We start from the raw sequence: 15,184 nt of genomic DNA, 5'->3' as shown, positions 1-15,184 counted from the left end.
CAAACATTTTCTAACTTTCAAATATAATGTATTTCACATCCAATTATAGAAGGAACCTTGTATCTTTATTACAGCTTGGTCTTCCTCACATGGCTGCATAATTATCAGAGATGAAGCTGCAGTGACAAATGGCCTATTTTTTATTTTATTTTATCCGAGTTTTATTGTAAAAATTTGATTTTTGGGATGAAAGGAAGAATCTGTCAAAACGTTGGTAAGAAACTTAAAAAAATGTTAAATGTGTTTCTTGCCATTATTTATAAAATAATAAATCACCACAAGGTGGCGCTCTAATACATGAGCATATTTAAAAGTCATCCTACATGAACTGTTTATGGAGCCTTTATGCGTTTTAATTTTGTTTACTGCACACTGTAAAAACTGAAAACAGCCTTAGATTAAATATTGTATCTGTCAAACTCCACGTTTTATTAGGGTTTTTTTTCTACACAAAACCTGAGTTTGTGAGTTTTCTGATTTTTAATTTAAGCTTTTCATCCTTGATTTAACTCATGCCTGAAAGTTTACTTTATTCATAGCAGTTTTTAAGCTTTTGTTCCTTAAGTAAAGGACTTAAAATTGATTTCAGTGTATGTTGTCAAAGATTATCAAAAATAAATGTAGCTACATGGTCATATTCTGTTTTCAAATATGGAAAAAAAATAAGCCTTACCTATGCAAAGGGAAAAAAAACAGAGAAAAAACATAAAAGCTTTAAAACAAGATCAGAAAAACAAGCAAACATTTTATTAAACATTTTAATGTATATCTATACAACTCACATCAATATTTCAGTGAAAGTTATATATTAATTCCAAATAACCAAAATATGAAAAGTCACTTAGCAAAGTAAACTTCAAAAATAAAAAAATTAATCTATCATCAGTTTAAAATTCGGGGGTAGCAGGTCAGAGGAAACTCACTCCATGATGCCAATGAGAGGATCTTATTAACAAACATACATAAATTAAACCTGCAGCAGATATTTATGTTGTCCAAAATCCCTGCTGTTTGCATAACAGCAGGTTACAAACCAAAACACAATTTAAATGTTAGAGCAATGCTGAAACACAAAGTTATAGCTTCAAAGGATACTGATGCATTGTTTGATTGGTTGCTGTAAATTCGTATGAAACAATACCATGTTTACTAGAATTAACGGTTTTGTAATAGTTTAGTATCAGCAAATTCTAAAACTGGTTTAGTATCAGAATACAGAAACAATATAAAAACAACAGAAACATTCTCCTGGTTGACTTCAAACTAATTTTAAATATAGATGTTATTTTGTGGCAGGAAAGTTGTTCCACTGCTCAGTCAATCAGCCCAGCAGTTTCTTCTCTTTAATCACAGCAGGACACTGACATGGCTAGGAGGAATACAAAATAATAATAATAAATAATAGCTCATCTAACATCTGTATTTAGCATAGTTTTGGTTCATTAATAATATTTACAATTTAACAAATAATTAACCTGTAAAATGCTTAATAGATGCTAACAGATTCAATTATCAAGAAAAAAAAAGATTTTGTGTGGCGTACATTCTGTATGTACATCCAAAGTAGAATTTGGATTAAGATAGAGATGAAGATGTTTGCAGTTTAATAAACCAGGCTACCGAACCTCTGACAGATATACTTAAGGATTATATCTTCTGATTACCTCGATTGTAGTACTACATCTAACACAAAGACAGAGATGATTCAGTGGAAATCCCAAAAGCAGGGTAAACTGGCTCTGTGAATTTAGTAGTAAAGGAGTGAAGGTAGGTACTTTTACCCAAAGAGACCCCAAAAAAGGACACAATCCCCCCGGGCCAGTCCAGATATAGTCCCAGTCTGTTTGAAGGGTCTCCATGGATGGGTGTTATTTTGTTTCCGTGTTGGACCGATAGACCATCATCAGAGCACAACAAAGTCCAGGACTGCTTGTTCATTCCAACACCACAGTCATCACTTTCTCCTTTATACGTCACTCCGATGGAAACTCTTCCTCTCCACTCAACCTCCCAGTAACAGCGACCAGTAAGACCATCTTTACACAGCAGCTGTTCCAAAACGTCAGACCTCTCTGGATCATCAGGATGAAGCTGCTTCTTTCCTCCCATTGCCACTTTTCTGTTGTTGTCAGAGAGTTGAAGGTTTCTGTGAGCACTGCTAGGATCCATTATGAGTTCATAGGCATCTGATGGAGAGACAGGAAGTTATGAAGTGCAGAAACATTGATTTTTGTTTGGGGGTTTTTCTCTCACGTAATATGAGAGCAAATATATAGTATATATAGTATTAATCAATTTAAGATATTATTAGAGCTCCAAGAAAAACAAAAACAAACAAACCAAAGAACAAATTGCAAAGGACAAACTATGTCAATGGTTGCTAAAAAAAAACAAAACAAAACAAAACAAAGTACTCACATTTGTTCAGACCAGGGTTTAAAAACTGAGCTCCAGCTGGTTCCGTTCTGAAACAAAACAGTAAGGCTAGAAATTAACCAGCAACATTCTGATAGCTGAAATGTGTGTTCAGTCTACACCCTACATACTTAAGAGTCTGCAATGCCCAGTTTGGGTCCTTCAGTCCTGCAGAAAGGAGCTTCACTCCAGATTCTTCTGGATGATTGTAGCTCAGATCCAACTCTGTGAGGTGAGAGGGGTTGGACTTCAGAGCCGATTCCAGAACTGCACAGCCCTCTTTGGTGATTAGACAGCCTGACAAACTAAACAAAAGCAAAAAATAAATGCATACATGTTGATAGAAAGTGTTTTTGTTGAAATTATGAGGTTGCTTAACAAAGTTGAAACAATGGTAATGTTTCTCATGTCCATTTCAGATGTTAAAATGAATTAATTAACTTTAATAACACTTTTCTGGTTATAAAAATACTCCAGGCACTTTTGCAGTTTGAGTTTTGGTCACCAGATCGTGCACATACGTGTGCATATTTTCTCCTGAAAACAAAATGGCTGTGAAACATGAGAAATTATATTTACATTCTTTGTAATACAAAATATAGAGGCAAAGTCGCTAAAGTGGGACTAAAACTGTGTCTTAAGGTTAACAAAATAAATCTTTAGTTAGCGTTGTTAACCACTTATTCCTGGTTTCAAATAACATACATCTAAATTTCATGTGGTAAAGAAACAGTTAATTCCTGACCTCAGAGTTTCCAGTTTGCAATTTGAATCGCAAAGTCCTTCACAGAGCAACTTCATGCCTGAATCCTGCAGGTCATTGTTACTGAGGTCCAAATCCTTCAGTGTACCACATGGAGACTGGAGGCCAGAGACCAGAAGAGTGTAGCTCATCTCTGTCAGAGCAAGGTAGCTGAGCCTAAACAGGTTTAAAAAAAAAGAAAAGAAGACTTAGTGTCTAATTCAAAATACGTATTTTAATATGTTAGCTTTTTTTTTACTTACACAGCTTTGGTAGAATGTATGAACAAAGGCAAAAGAGCCAACTGAACATTCTGTGAAACTGGATATTTCCTCAGGTCAAACAGTTCCAGATTCTCCTCCGAAGACAACATGATGTTGACTAGAATTGTCAACTGAGCAGGAGAAAGATTTTCTGTTTTCAGTTTTGATGATCTCAGAGTTTGCTGAATCTCGTCTACAAGACAATAGTCCTTCAGCTCGTTCAGGCACTGAAATAAATTGGCTTTCTTAGACAGACACATGATTTCTGCAATCTTCTCCTTGATGTACTGAATGGTATTTTGATTGGAACCACTTCCTGCTGTTGTGTCTATTACAAGACCTCTGAGAAGTGTCTGATTGGTTTCTAGAGAAAGACCCAACAGGAAACGGAGAAACAGATTCAGATGTCCCTTTGGGGTCTTTAAAGCTTTGTCTACAGCACTCTGGTAGAAGAGATCCAATGTCTCTCTGGACATTTGGGACTTCATGTTTGTAGATTTCTCTTCTGACAGCAGATTGACTCCAGTGTTGGTGAATGTCAGATAGACATGAAGAGCGGCTAGAAACTCCTGAATGCTCAGATGGACAAAACAAAACACTTTATCTTGAAATACCCCCCTTTCCTCTTTAAAAATCTCTGTGAACACCCCTGAATACACTGATGCTACGCTGACATCAATGCCACACTCCATCAGGTCAGATTCATAGAAGAACAGGTTGCCTTTCATTAACTGCTCAAAGGCCAGTTTCCCCAATGACTGAATCATGTCCCTGGTCTGTGGAGTCCAGAGGGGATTTGCTTCAGCTACTTCATCATACTTCACATTTTTCACCTTGGACAGAACCACCAGGAAGTAGACATACATCTCTGTTAGGGAAGTGGGCAGCTCTCCTTTGGTTTTCGTTTTAAAGGCATCTTCCAGAACTGTTGCTGAGATCCAGCAGAAGACAGGGATGTGGCACATAATGTGGAGACTTCTTGATGATTTGAGGTGAGAAATTATCCTTCTGCTTTCCTCTTCCTCTGTGAATCTCTTTCTGAAGTACTCCTCCTTCTGAGGGTCATTGAATCCTCTGACTTCAGTCACCAGGTCAACAAACTCAGGAGGGATCTGATGGGCCGCTGCAGGTCGAGTTGTGATCCAGACTTGAGCTGAAGGAAGCAACCTCCCCTTGATAAGGTTTGTTAGTATAACATCTAATGATGTGTGTTGTGTAGCATCTGTCAGATTGTCGTTAGTCTTCAAGTTCAGAGGAAGCCGACACTCATCCAGACCATCAAAGATGAATAAAACCTGAAACTTTTCAAAGTTGCAGATTTCTGCTTCTTTGGTTTCAGGAAAGAAGAGATGAATAAGTTCAACCAAACTTATTTTTTTCATCTTCAGGATGTTCAGATCCCTAAAATGAACCAAAAACATGAACTGGATGTGCTGGTAAATTTTGCTTTCTGCCCAGTCCAGTGCAAACTTCTGTGTCAAGACTGTTTTCCCAATGCCGGCCACTCCCTCTGTCATCACTGTTCTGATTGGTTTATCACTTCCAGTAATGGGCTTAAACATGTCTTCACAAGTGATTGGTTTTTCTGGTTTTTCTGGCTTTGAGTGAGCTCTTTCAATCAGTTTTATTTCATGCTTACAGCTGACTTCTGAAGGCTTTCCCTCAGTGACGTAGAGCTCGGTGTAGATTTTATTTAGAAGAGTTGGATTTCTTTCTTTGGCGATTCCTTCAGATATGTATGCCAACTTCCTCCTTAAATTAGATTTGAGTTTGCAGTGACACTTGGCCATAAGGCATTCTGAAAGAAAACAAGACACATTTTACAAGATAACATCAAACTGTACAAGCTCCTGACTTCCAGTGGCATGGTCATGGGTATTTATTTTCTAAATAATGCATTATTTTAAGCAGCATGACAATAATTTCTCATTAAAGGAAGCTTTCTGATTTTTTTAGGATACAATTGTAAACAGAAATCTTAAATAAATCAAGTAACTGAGCGATAGATCATTGAAAACAGCATTGTCCCACTGTGTAAGTTAATAGTAAGAGTTACAGTTACTGTATATAGTGTAAGTCCAAATAAAAATAAATGCAACAAATGAAGTTGAGTATGTCTCTCCAAAGGTTTTAATTCTTTCATAAATCCATGGTTTTGTCAGAAAAGCCATCATTTCTTTAATAAAACTTCTCTGAAGACTATAACTGTAAATGTGACATCTGTTCACTTTAATCCATTTCATTCCCAACATTATTTTGATGACTGGACAGAAAAAGTGAATCAGGATAATCCCTCCTCTGCTCTTACTGTTGTGCAGCAACTCAGCAATCTTCTGTTGCTTCATTCCCTTCAGAAACTCCAGCGTTAAGTGGACAAAAGCTTCTTTGATGCTCCATTTTTCTTCATCGTCACAATTAATCATCTGATCTTTCTTATTGGAGGTTTGAAAGTGTTCTGGATTCAACAGCCGATAAAGATTCCTTAGCTCAGTCTTCACGAAAGCAACAATGATTTCCTCAAGAATCTGCAAGAAGACAATGGTATATGCTTAAAATGTTTTAATGCACATTTCTTTCAGGGATGTAGTAAATAAAAAATCATAATATGATCATGGCGGTGATATGGGGAGTATTCTGAATTTTAATTTATCAAAGCTACAGTCAATTTTATTTCAGAGTAATGGGAACAAGACTGGGGACTAGTTTGATTTGCTCGTTGAAACCGGCACAGTCTAATATCTGGAGTGCTGAAAGCTTCAATATACCTCTGCTACAAACATTTAGTCAGTTATTTAAAGAATCCTTTTAGATGAGAGGTTAACATTTTCAGGAACCATAAAAGAGCATCTGCTTTAGTTCAGCAAATATTTATGACCTCAACTGGACATTTAACTGAAGAAACATTTTAAAAACACACAATCCTTTATTAGGAAAAAAATATAATGAAAAATTTTCTTTTTTTAAAGTTCATTGCATTCAAAGTTTAAATTCCACTGGAACCATTAGATTTTAACAACTCAGTTAGTTAAACATTTTCTGTACTTTTACCTGAAATACTGAGTCCAGATTTGGCCTCTTGTGAGCTCGGCAGTGGTGGGAATAACTTTAACATAAACAAACAATAAAAATCTATCAATTGACAGTTATAATTCACTCACTGTTATTGCTAAGATGCTGAATTAGCTTTTATCATTTATCTGCTATTGAAATGCATAAAGTAAATTTGCTCCTGAAAGAAAATAATACAAATTATTAGTCAAATACCAATGTAAGTGTACTAAAACCTTTTCTTGCAGGGCTTTTTAATTACTAATAATATTGAAACAGAAAATATTAAAAGTGAAAAATTGTCCATAATCCACCACAGTCAAAGAAAAAAGTCATTTTTACTTACCTCTGTTTGGCATCAGTAGGATAATCTACAGGACAGCTTCTTGTTTTCACCAAAGCCCTGAAGGAAAGAAAGTATTATCCATAATCAGAAAAAGATTTAAGAAGTGTGATTTTAAAAGGATAAACTAAAATAAAACTGTATTAATCTTACCGTTTCAAACCAACAGGATAATCCACACATTTGTCACGTTGGACCACCACAGTTTTCTGCTCACTCCTGGCAACAATGAGCAGGTTTATAGAGAGAGAAACGTCTACAAAAATATTAAATGTGAGTAAACCTTACTGTGTGAACTTCAGTGGGTAATCCATGGATTTGTCACTCTTCATGGACACACAGCTTGGGGAAGGATTATGAACTGTGTCAGGTGCAGATCTAGAACAAAGGAACCAACAAAACTGATACAGAATGCTGGTTTTAGTTCTTGGTTAAGGTAAAATGAGTTAATGAGAAACAAAACAGGATTTAAGGGCAAATTCTGTAGGTAAACTTTAACAAAGCTGCTGCAAAGAGCTGCTGATTTAAAAGGACATAATAAACATGTATTAATCTTTCCCTTTCAAACCAACAGGATAACTCATTGATTTGTCTCTTTGTATCACCAGTTTTCTGCTCACTAGTGGCAGAAGACAATAATGAGCAGATTGGTAAAGAGAGGAAACCTCTACAAAAATATTTAATCAGAATAAATCTTACTGTGTGAACTTCAGTGGGTAATCCATGGATTTGTCACTCTTCATGGACACACAGCTTGGGGAAGGATTATGAACTGGGTCAGGTGCAGATCTAGAACAAAAGAAACATTAACAAAACTGATACAGAATGCTAGTTTTAGTTCTTGGTTAAGGTAAAATGAGTTAATGAGACAAAGTAAGATTAAAGGGCAAATTCTGTAGGTAAACTTCAACAAAGCTGCTGCAAAGAGCTGCTGATTTAAAAGGACAGAATAAACATGTATTAATCTTTCCCTTTCAAACCAACAGGATAACCATTGATTTGTCTCTTTGTATCACCAGTTTTCTTCTCACTCCTGACAAAAGACGGCAATGGGTATATCTGTACAGAGAGCAACGTCTACAAAATGATTAAAACTGAATAAATCTTACTGTTTGAACTTCAGTGGGTAATCCATGGATTTGTCACTCTTCATGGACACACAGCTTGGGGAAGGACTATAAACTGTGTCAGGTGCAGATCTAGAACAAAAGAAACATTAACAAAATTGATACAGAATGCTGGTTTTGGTTACTGGTTATGGTAAATTAAGTTACCATAACCAAGAAAGACAAAATAGGATTTAAGGAAAAATCCTATTTAACCAAATCCTATTACCAAGAACTGTTGGTCAAATTAAACAAATGTGCTGCAAAGAGTTGTTGATTTAAAAGCATAACACAGAATAAAACTGTATTAATGTTTCCTTTTAAACCAACAGGGCAGTCCATTGATTTGTCACTTTGGATCACTACAGTTTTCTGCTCACTCCTGACAAGAGACAGCATTGAGCATATCTGTACAGAAAGCAAAGTCTACAATCTTACTGTTTGAATTTCAATGGGTAATCCATAGATTTGTCACTCTTTATCGACACACAGCTTGGGGAATCATTATAAGGTGTGTCAGGAGCAGATCTAGAACAAAGGAAACAAAATTGATACTAAATGCTAGTTTTAGTTCTTGGTTAAGGTGAAATGATGTAATAATAGACAAAACAAGATTTAACAAATAAATAAGATTGTTAAAGCAAAAATAATTATCTCTTCATCTTAATCCTGTAATAAAGAGAAACATAGAGTGATGTTTGGTGGGAAATATTTTACTAACTCTAATAGATGAATCCCTTTGCATCTTACCTCCTAGATCCAGTCTGATGTTCTTCAGACAGTCTATCATTCGAGGACAGTTGTGTCTCATCACTGTCCTCAGATTGGCTCATCATGAAGTCACCTTTACATAGAAATATCATAAAAGTTGTGAACATGTCACAGTGAAAGAGCTCAATACTACAAAATCTTGAAATTGACTCCTGTCAGCGATGGATACCAGAAAGCACAACATTTTTGCTGCAGCAGAATCAAATCAGTTCATTTTAAAACACAGCCATTTCAATTTAAATTAAAATTGGGTATATGACAGCTAATGAAAATGTGCTGGACAAAAGTCACTGACATTTTCCAAAAGACTGCTTCCAAACCAGCAGACTTGTTACCATTGAAATTTTTGCTGTATTAAAGAGATGCATAAACACCTCTAATGTATTCGTTCAGTATTGGAAAAAAAAAAACAGATCCACTGCAACATTTGCTCTTGTAATCATCTTACTGTTTAGTAGTTCATCAACAAGCTCCCCTTGATTCATTGTCCTCAGAAAATGCAGAGAGATGTTCAGGATAGCTTGTTTGCTTCTCTTCTTCTCCTGCTCATGTGGCGTCTCTTCTTCTTGGTTTTGTAATCCCCCTCTGTCTAAAATCCCATGAATCTTCTTTAGCTCATTCTTCATAAACTTAATAGTGTCCTTCTCAAGGGTCTGTAAGAAATAAAAAAGGGTTATCGCCTTACTGCTGTAACACTTTGGAAAATGTTGTAAAAGTGTCATGGTTGTTTAGACTGTACAAATATTTCATTAGTTTTATCAATTCATCAATGTAAAGTTTTGCAGAGCGAGTAAATTTATACCATGCTATTTTTCTAGTATTAACATGTCTCAACTGAAAGCACAAAATAATGAATTTCAATACATTTCTTTAGTTTGCACATGTGAACAATACAATAACAAAGATACAAGTAGACGGATATTTGTGGGATTATTTTTTCAATGCTAAAGCTATACTCTGAGCCACCGATATTTACCATAAATATTGTATCCAGGTTTGTTTGAATGGTGGATCCCTCTGATGTTTGCTGGTCCCTTCTGAGGGAACAACACAATGTATGTGTTAAAATGTGTCATACAGACAAAAATACTGTTCATTTTCATAAGTTTTGTAAGTTTTGTCATGTTTCATTGTTACCAACAATCCTTTATAATACTGCTGTGCAATGTGTTTAAAACTATAAACATTCAATGATGTTTTTTTATTTCTCTGACATAAAAAATAAATGAAGATGTTTATCATGTTAGTTGTGTATACACTTACATTGTAACATGGTAAAATGCTATCCTATAAGCATTATACCATGACAATACAGTTCATTAAAATACCTGTAAAAGTGTCAGGTCAGAATAATGAAAACATCCTTGTTGTATATCTGAGAAAATTTATTTACAGAGCAAAACTACAGCTGACTTACTCTGACAATGAACGTCGTTTAGAACCGACAGGAACATTTTCAAATTCATCACTTTGCAAGGACAAAGTTATTGGCATGGAAAACCTTCTCGTCTCATTCCTGTCAGAAACAAATGGTGGATCCAATTAGAAGTAAGGAGTTTAGAAGAATTTAGTGGGAGCAAGCTTATATGAATCTCACTTTTTGAATTTAGCAGGGTAATCCATGGATCTCCCACATTTTACGGATAAAACGCTTGGTGAAGGGCTGTTCCCCTGATCAGCCCTACAAGTAATGGACAGGCAAAATGCAACCAAACTTAAAGTGAAAATTGCAAATAAAAATTAAGATAAGTTATTATAATTTGAGTGTTTCAGTGAGTAAAATATTCTAAAATAACACACTGTGTTTTACCATTTTAAAGCAGCTTAAACGACTATCAAAACAAGGAAATCATTGGCTGTAAAATCAAATGGAAAATGGCAAAAAAACAAAGAAAACAAGGACACAAACAAAAGCAAAATATAGTTAAAAATAAGCTAAAGAAAAACTATGAGAAAACATTTAGCAAAGCCTGATAAAACAATAGAGAGGCTGCGTTCAATACAAGGTTATTGCCCATGGATACATTAAAATAACTGTTTGGATTCACCTTGAAAACTAAACTCACCTTTGGAAACCAAGAGGAAAATCTGTAAATCTCTGGTTTTCCAGCTCAGACCTAAAACAGGTGAAACATTTACTGACTTCAAGTGGAAGAAAATGTTGCTTAGAGGCAGCCGATGTAGAGATTTAAAAATAACTTTGCAGACTGGTGCATGTGCTTTGGAAAGCACGTACACAAAAACTTTTTTTTTTCAAAGCGCTACAGTAAATCATACCATCTGATCTCACCTGGGAGCTTTGAGCTCATTGTCATTTTCCTCAAACGGATCCTCATTTGAGAAGCTGCAGGCCTCTTCTCTCTCCTCAGAGTGGCTCATTGTAAAAACTCCTTTATAAAAACACATTCTCCATTAGTTGGATGAAGCCATCATGCTGTTGATCTTTGCTACATTGTTTGAATCATGATTACCAAAACCGAGAGATAGTTCTAGATTTTTTACGTCTTTTTTGTTGCCATTTGTTTCTTTTTTATAGTATGGAGAAACAATAATGAAACATTTAATCAAGGCAGTATACATTTTATTTATTATTTTAATACTTTTTGTATTGTTTTTTTTTTCATTAACTAAACTGCCATTGTTATGTACATTAAGTAGTTTTGAATCTGAGCTTTCACAGACATTAGCAACAATATGTTTCCATAGATTATTCATAAACTTGTTCCCCTCCCTGTCATGTAAAAAACTAAAAAAAGAAAACACATACCTTTCTTTGTGATAATACACAGATTGATTTCTCAATCTGATTATGTTTTTCTTACTTGTTTTTACATTTGCTTAAGTAACTTTATCAAAGCTCACATTATTAAAGAATAATAATCAGGTGATTATTAAAGCAAAAACATTTGAACCATAAAACACACACTGTCCTCTCTGTGTCCACATCCCAGCTTGGTATTTCACGTCCAACTGGTTTTAACTTTCAGCAGCGTTCTACATTTTGTTCAATTAAAACAGCTTTTCATCGTAATATAAAGCAGAAAATCCTCTTCAACATTCAATAATCACACGTATAAAAAACATTTACCTCAAATGTTTCCATGAGAGCTTTGCAATCCAGACAGATGTAACTGGAAGAATAGTCCTGTTTACTTTTTTAAGGTGTGTTTACCACCTCTTGAACTTGGATTTGTGTCAAGAACTCTTGCAATTATCTGACATCTCCCTGTGGGAGGGTTGTTCAGCGACACACCAAACCGGATTTCTGCTCTTCCTTGAACTCTCAGTTTAGTTTTCTAATCTCTTTAACAGACAGAGACCAACACGTTTAATTTCATTGCAGTTTACAAGGTACACAGCTCCAGTTCACATCCACAAATATCTCATCAAATCAAATCAAATCAAATTATAGAAACTCATTCCAGTTAACTTATAGCTTCTAATTCAATCTTCGTTTTAATGCAGTCCTGACAAATTCAGTTTATATTTGTTAATTGTTTTACTAATGTGCATAAGGAAACCCAAGTAACTGCATTGAGTCAGTGACTCAAACAGCAATTCCTCATCCTGAGAAAGCATGTGGCGACTGTGGGAAGGAAAATGTGCTTTATTTATATAAAAGGTTTGATTAGTGTTTCATGTAAGGAGGATATTAATAGAAACATTTCTTGTTTTTTTTTGTTTTTTGTTTTACTAAATTGCTGATTATCTTATCAAAAAATCACTTTATTTTTCCATCTTTGTAATGATACACAGTAAACCAGAGTAACCCATAGTGACCCCAACAATTCAAACATGTACATTTAAAAACAGCGAATTCAACTCAACTTATTACCTTCTAAACATACCTCTGGCTTTTTCAAGCTTTGCTTCGGTTTCTTTGAGTCTAGATTTTGTTTTTCAGATCTTCATTGGACCAGTAGAATAAGAAATCAAGTGAAGCATTGTTCATTTGATCGCAAATCATTCCTCAGGTGCAAACGTCTGTCAAGTCATATTACATTTGGCCGGGAATCAAACACCCAGGAACTTTTTCAGCACGTAGATCTTCATTGGAATTCCATGAAAACAAAGAAGAGGCTGTTTCTCTCTGTCGAAATACCTCTGAGAGTTTTTTCTTTTCCCTGCCTTTGGCCTCTAATGAATGCTGGGTATTTCTGAGAACACCTTGCCCTTGTTAAACAGGTAATACAACCAAACATTACAAAAACAAGCAAAAGAATTAAGTCCTATTTTTTATAGTTGCAGTAAAGATAATCATATCCTCTTTTTGATTAACTTTGCAGTGGACTTCAGAATATAACTACTTTGATAAAAAGGGTTGAAAAATGTTTTATGTCTATTTCTCCCATTTAGGCAAAAACAAAGGAGGAATACCAAATTAAAAAGTTCATCAAATAAAAATAAAGTTCAATAATATTTTTAGACAGTAATTCACACATTGATCCTGTGGTATAATTATTATCCTGCACACAGATTGTAAAGCTCACTTGGTAGATTCATTTATTTGTTTATTATTAAATGTATTATTTACTTCTACACAGCTAAAAGTTCTGCAGTCATGTGCACAGAAAAAATATAACAGCTGCACACAAATAAAGTAACTACAGGGTAAGATTAATCAGAAATGCTTTGGAGATTCTGCAGACAGAGCAAACTGGTGGAAAAAAATGGTCAAATTGTTTAGAGATCAGATATTAGAGCTCCATTAAATGAAGGAACTGTTGTAAAATCACTTTACTAATACTGAAAGCACTTATGATTTAAGCAGTTTACCCATCTGAAAAACTTGAAAATGCAGCAGATTGAGCTTGACTCTGTGACCCTGAGAAAAATATTCCTTAGAGGCAAATCCTGCCCTCTAGTGGAAAAAGGAAACAATGCAAGAAAACAAAACCTGTTCTTACATAGCACTTAATAATAATACAGTCTGTGAGATGCTGCCAAATATTGCACCTGAGAAATTTGCTACATTGTAAAAGGAAAATAAAAAAACTAGAGAATAATTTAAGTAGTACAGCTATTTAAATGTAACTAAAATAATCTTCTAAACAATCATGTATACAACATGAAATCATGTTTGAAATATGTATGGTAAATTCAGTGGTGGAGAAAGTACTCAAAAAATTTACCTAAGTAAAAGTACAAATACACAGACAAAAATGTACTCAAGTAAAAGTAAAACTACCACATTAACATTTGCACTTAAGTAAAAGTAAAAAAGTACTAGCTTTTAAAAATACTTAAGTATTAAAAGTAAACGTACTTGCTTAATGGATTACCTAATCACTAATATCATTAAGTGAACCGATCATATTTAATTTTAATAAATTAGAAATGTGCCATTTTAATGAACAATGCCACAGATAAAGCATGTTGTGTTTACTCTCTAACATAGTTTAGACTTAGATATGTGATTCTATGCATCATAATTCGACGGATGGAAACATCTGGTCTCCTGTCCTAACACAGCATGAATTTCACTGTTTTGCCACTAGTGGCCTTTATTTTGAAAGAAATCCAACAGAAAGGGGAAAAAAGGTGGGTGAGGGAGGACATGGAACCAAGGAGCCACGTAGCAGAGTTGTAGTCAAGACCACCAACCCAAGACCAAGTCAAGACCAGCACCCTGCGCTATGTGACACAAAAAATTTACTTTTACCTATCAAAATTACTTCTCAAATTGAACTGAAAAATTCACCTTCCCATAAAAAAATCTAGATATTAAATACTTAAAGCTGAAATCAATTTAATCAGTAAAGATTAAAGACATCCATTTGTGATATCACGCAAATTGATGTCACAAAGAGTGATGCATTAATGTCACAAGGCTGCAGACTTGAATTCTACGGTCATTGCCATTGCAGAAGTCGCAGAGAAAACTCGTAAAGATTAACGTTCGAAAGTTTTTTGATTTCTCAACAAAGGATTCAAATATGAGTGAGCAGAGCAAGTCATCGCTTTCTCAATCAGAAAATGTTACAATGAGCTCAGCCAGACCCTCAACTACAAAGGCTGAGAAGCTGTTTGGAATCTTAAAAAATGGAAGCGTGTTGACTTTTAATAGACAGACTCCAGATAAAGAAGATGAGGAGGAGAAAGATCAGGACTTAAAAGATTTGAGAGAAAAATGAGAAATTTGATGGAGGCTAACGCCGAACTGGAGAAGGAAAAGACGAAGAAAAGCGACATCTTTGAGCATATGAACAATGCCCTGAGGCAGAAAATCACCACCCTGGAGCAGAACACCACCACACTGAAGAAAGAAAAGACCACTCTGGAGCAGAAAAACACTGCCCTGGAAAAGGAAAACACCGCCCTGGAGAAGGAAAAGACCGATCTGGAGCAGAAAATCATCACCATGGAGCAGGACAACATCGCCTTAGTGAAAAAAAGTACTGCTCTGGAGCAAAGAAGCACCGTTTTGGAGCAGGAAAACACTGCCCTGGAGCAGATAAACACTGCCCTGGAGCAGGAAAACACTGCCCTGGAGCAG

The 15,184-nt window shown here is 35.2% G+C and overlaps 1 protein-coding gene across 2 annotated transcripts; it reads right to left on the bottom strand.

The window, feature by feature from the left end:
- Positions 1 to 820: 820 nt before the first annotated feature.
- Positions 821 to 11,232, bottom strand: LOC103477719 (NACHT, LRR and PYD domains-containing protein 3-like). Of its 2 annotated transcripts, XM_017309743.1 has the most exons (20): positions 10,979 to 11,232; positions 10,755 to 10,805; positions 10,286 to 10,369; positions 10,106 to 10,204; positions 9,665 to 9,725; positions 9,137 to 9,341; positions 8,668 to 8,761; positions 8,356 to 8,445; positions 7,921 to 8,010; positions 7,511 to 7,600; positions 7,100 to 7,189; positions 6,965 to 7,030; positions 6,815 to 6,871; positions 6,469 to 6,523; positions 5,729 to 5,945; positions 3,421 to 5,218; positions 3,161 to 3,334; positions 2,547 to 2,720; positions 2,419 to 2,465; positions 821 to 2,186 (listed from the first exon to the last, which is right to left on the bottom strand). In XM_017309743.1, exons 1-20 carry the CDS (start codon positions 11,092 to 11,094, stop codon positions 1,684 to 1,686), a joined length of 4,161 nt encoding a protein of 1,386 aa, XP_017165232.1. In that variant the 5' UTR covers positions 11,095 to 11,232; the 3' UTR covers positions 821 to 1,683. The 2 variants fall into 2 exon arrangements, with proteins under 2 accessions (XP_017165232.1, XP_017165233.1); XM_017309744.1 differs by lacking the exon at positions 7,100 to 7,189.
- Between the last annotated feature and the right edge of the window lie 3,952 nt (positions 11,233 to 15,184).

This window comes from Poecilia reticulata, linkage group LG16 (assembly GCF_000633615.1).
Source record: "Poecilia reticulata strain Guanapo linkage group LG16, Guppy_female_1.0+MT, whole genome shotgun sequence".
Taxonomy (NCBI): Eukaryota; Metazoa; Chordata; class Actinopteri; order Cyprinodontiformes; family Poeciliidae; genus Poecilia; species Poecilia reticulata.
This window is presented reverse-complemented; position numbering and strand designations above follow the sequence as displayed.

Bases quoted from the DNA above. Each gene is read 5' to 3' on its own strand.
- LOC103477719 (XM_017309743.1), bottom strand. From the start codon at position 11,094: ATGTGTTTTTATAAAGGAGTTTTTACAATGAGCCACTCTGAGGAGAGA. The intron at 8,762-9,136 runs GTAAGATGATTA...TTCTATGTAAAG, and splicing joins TGTTGATGAACTACTAAACA to GTGACTTCATGATGAGCCAA. The intron at 5,219-5,728 runs GTAAGAGCAGAG...GTTTTCTTTCAG, and splicing joins TGCTGAGTTGCTGCACAACA to AATGCCTTATGGCCAAGTGT.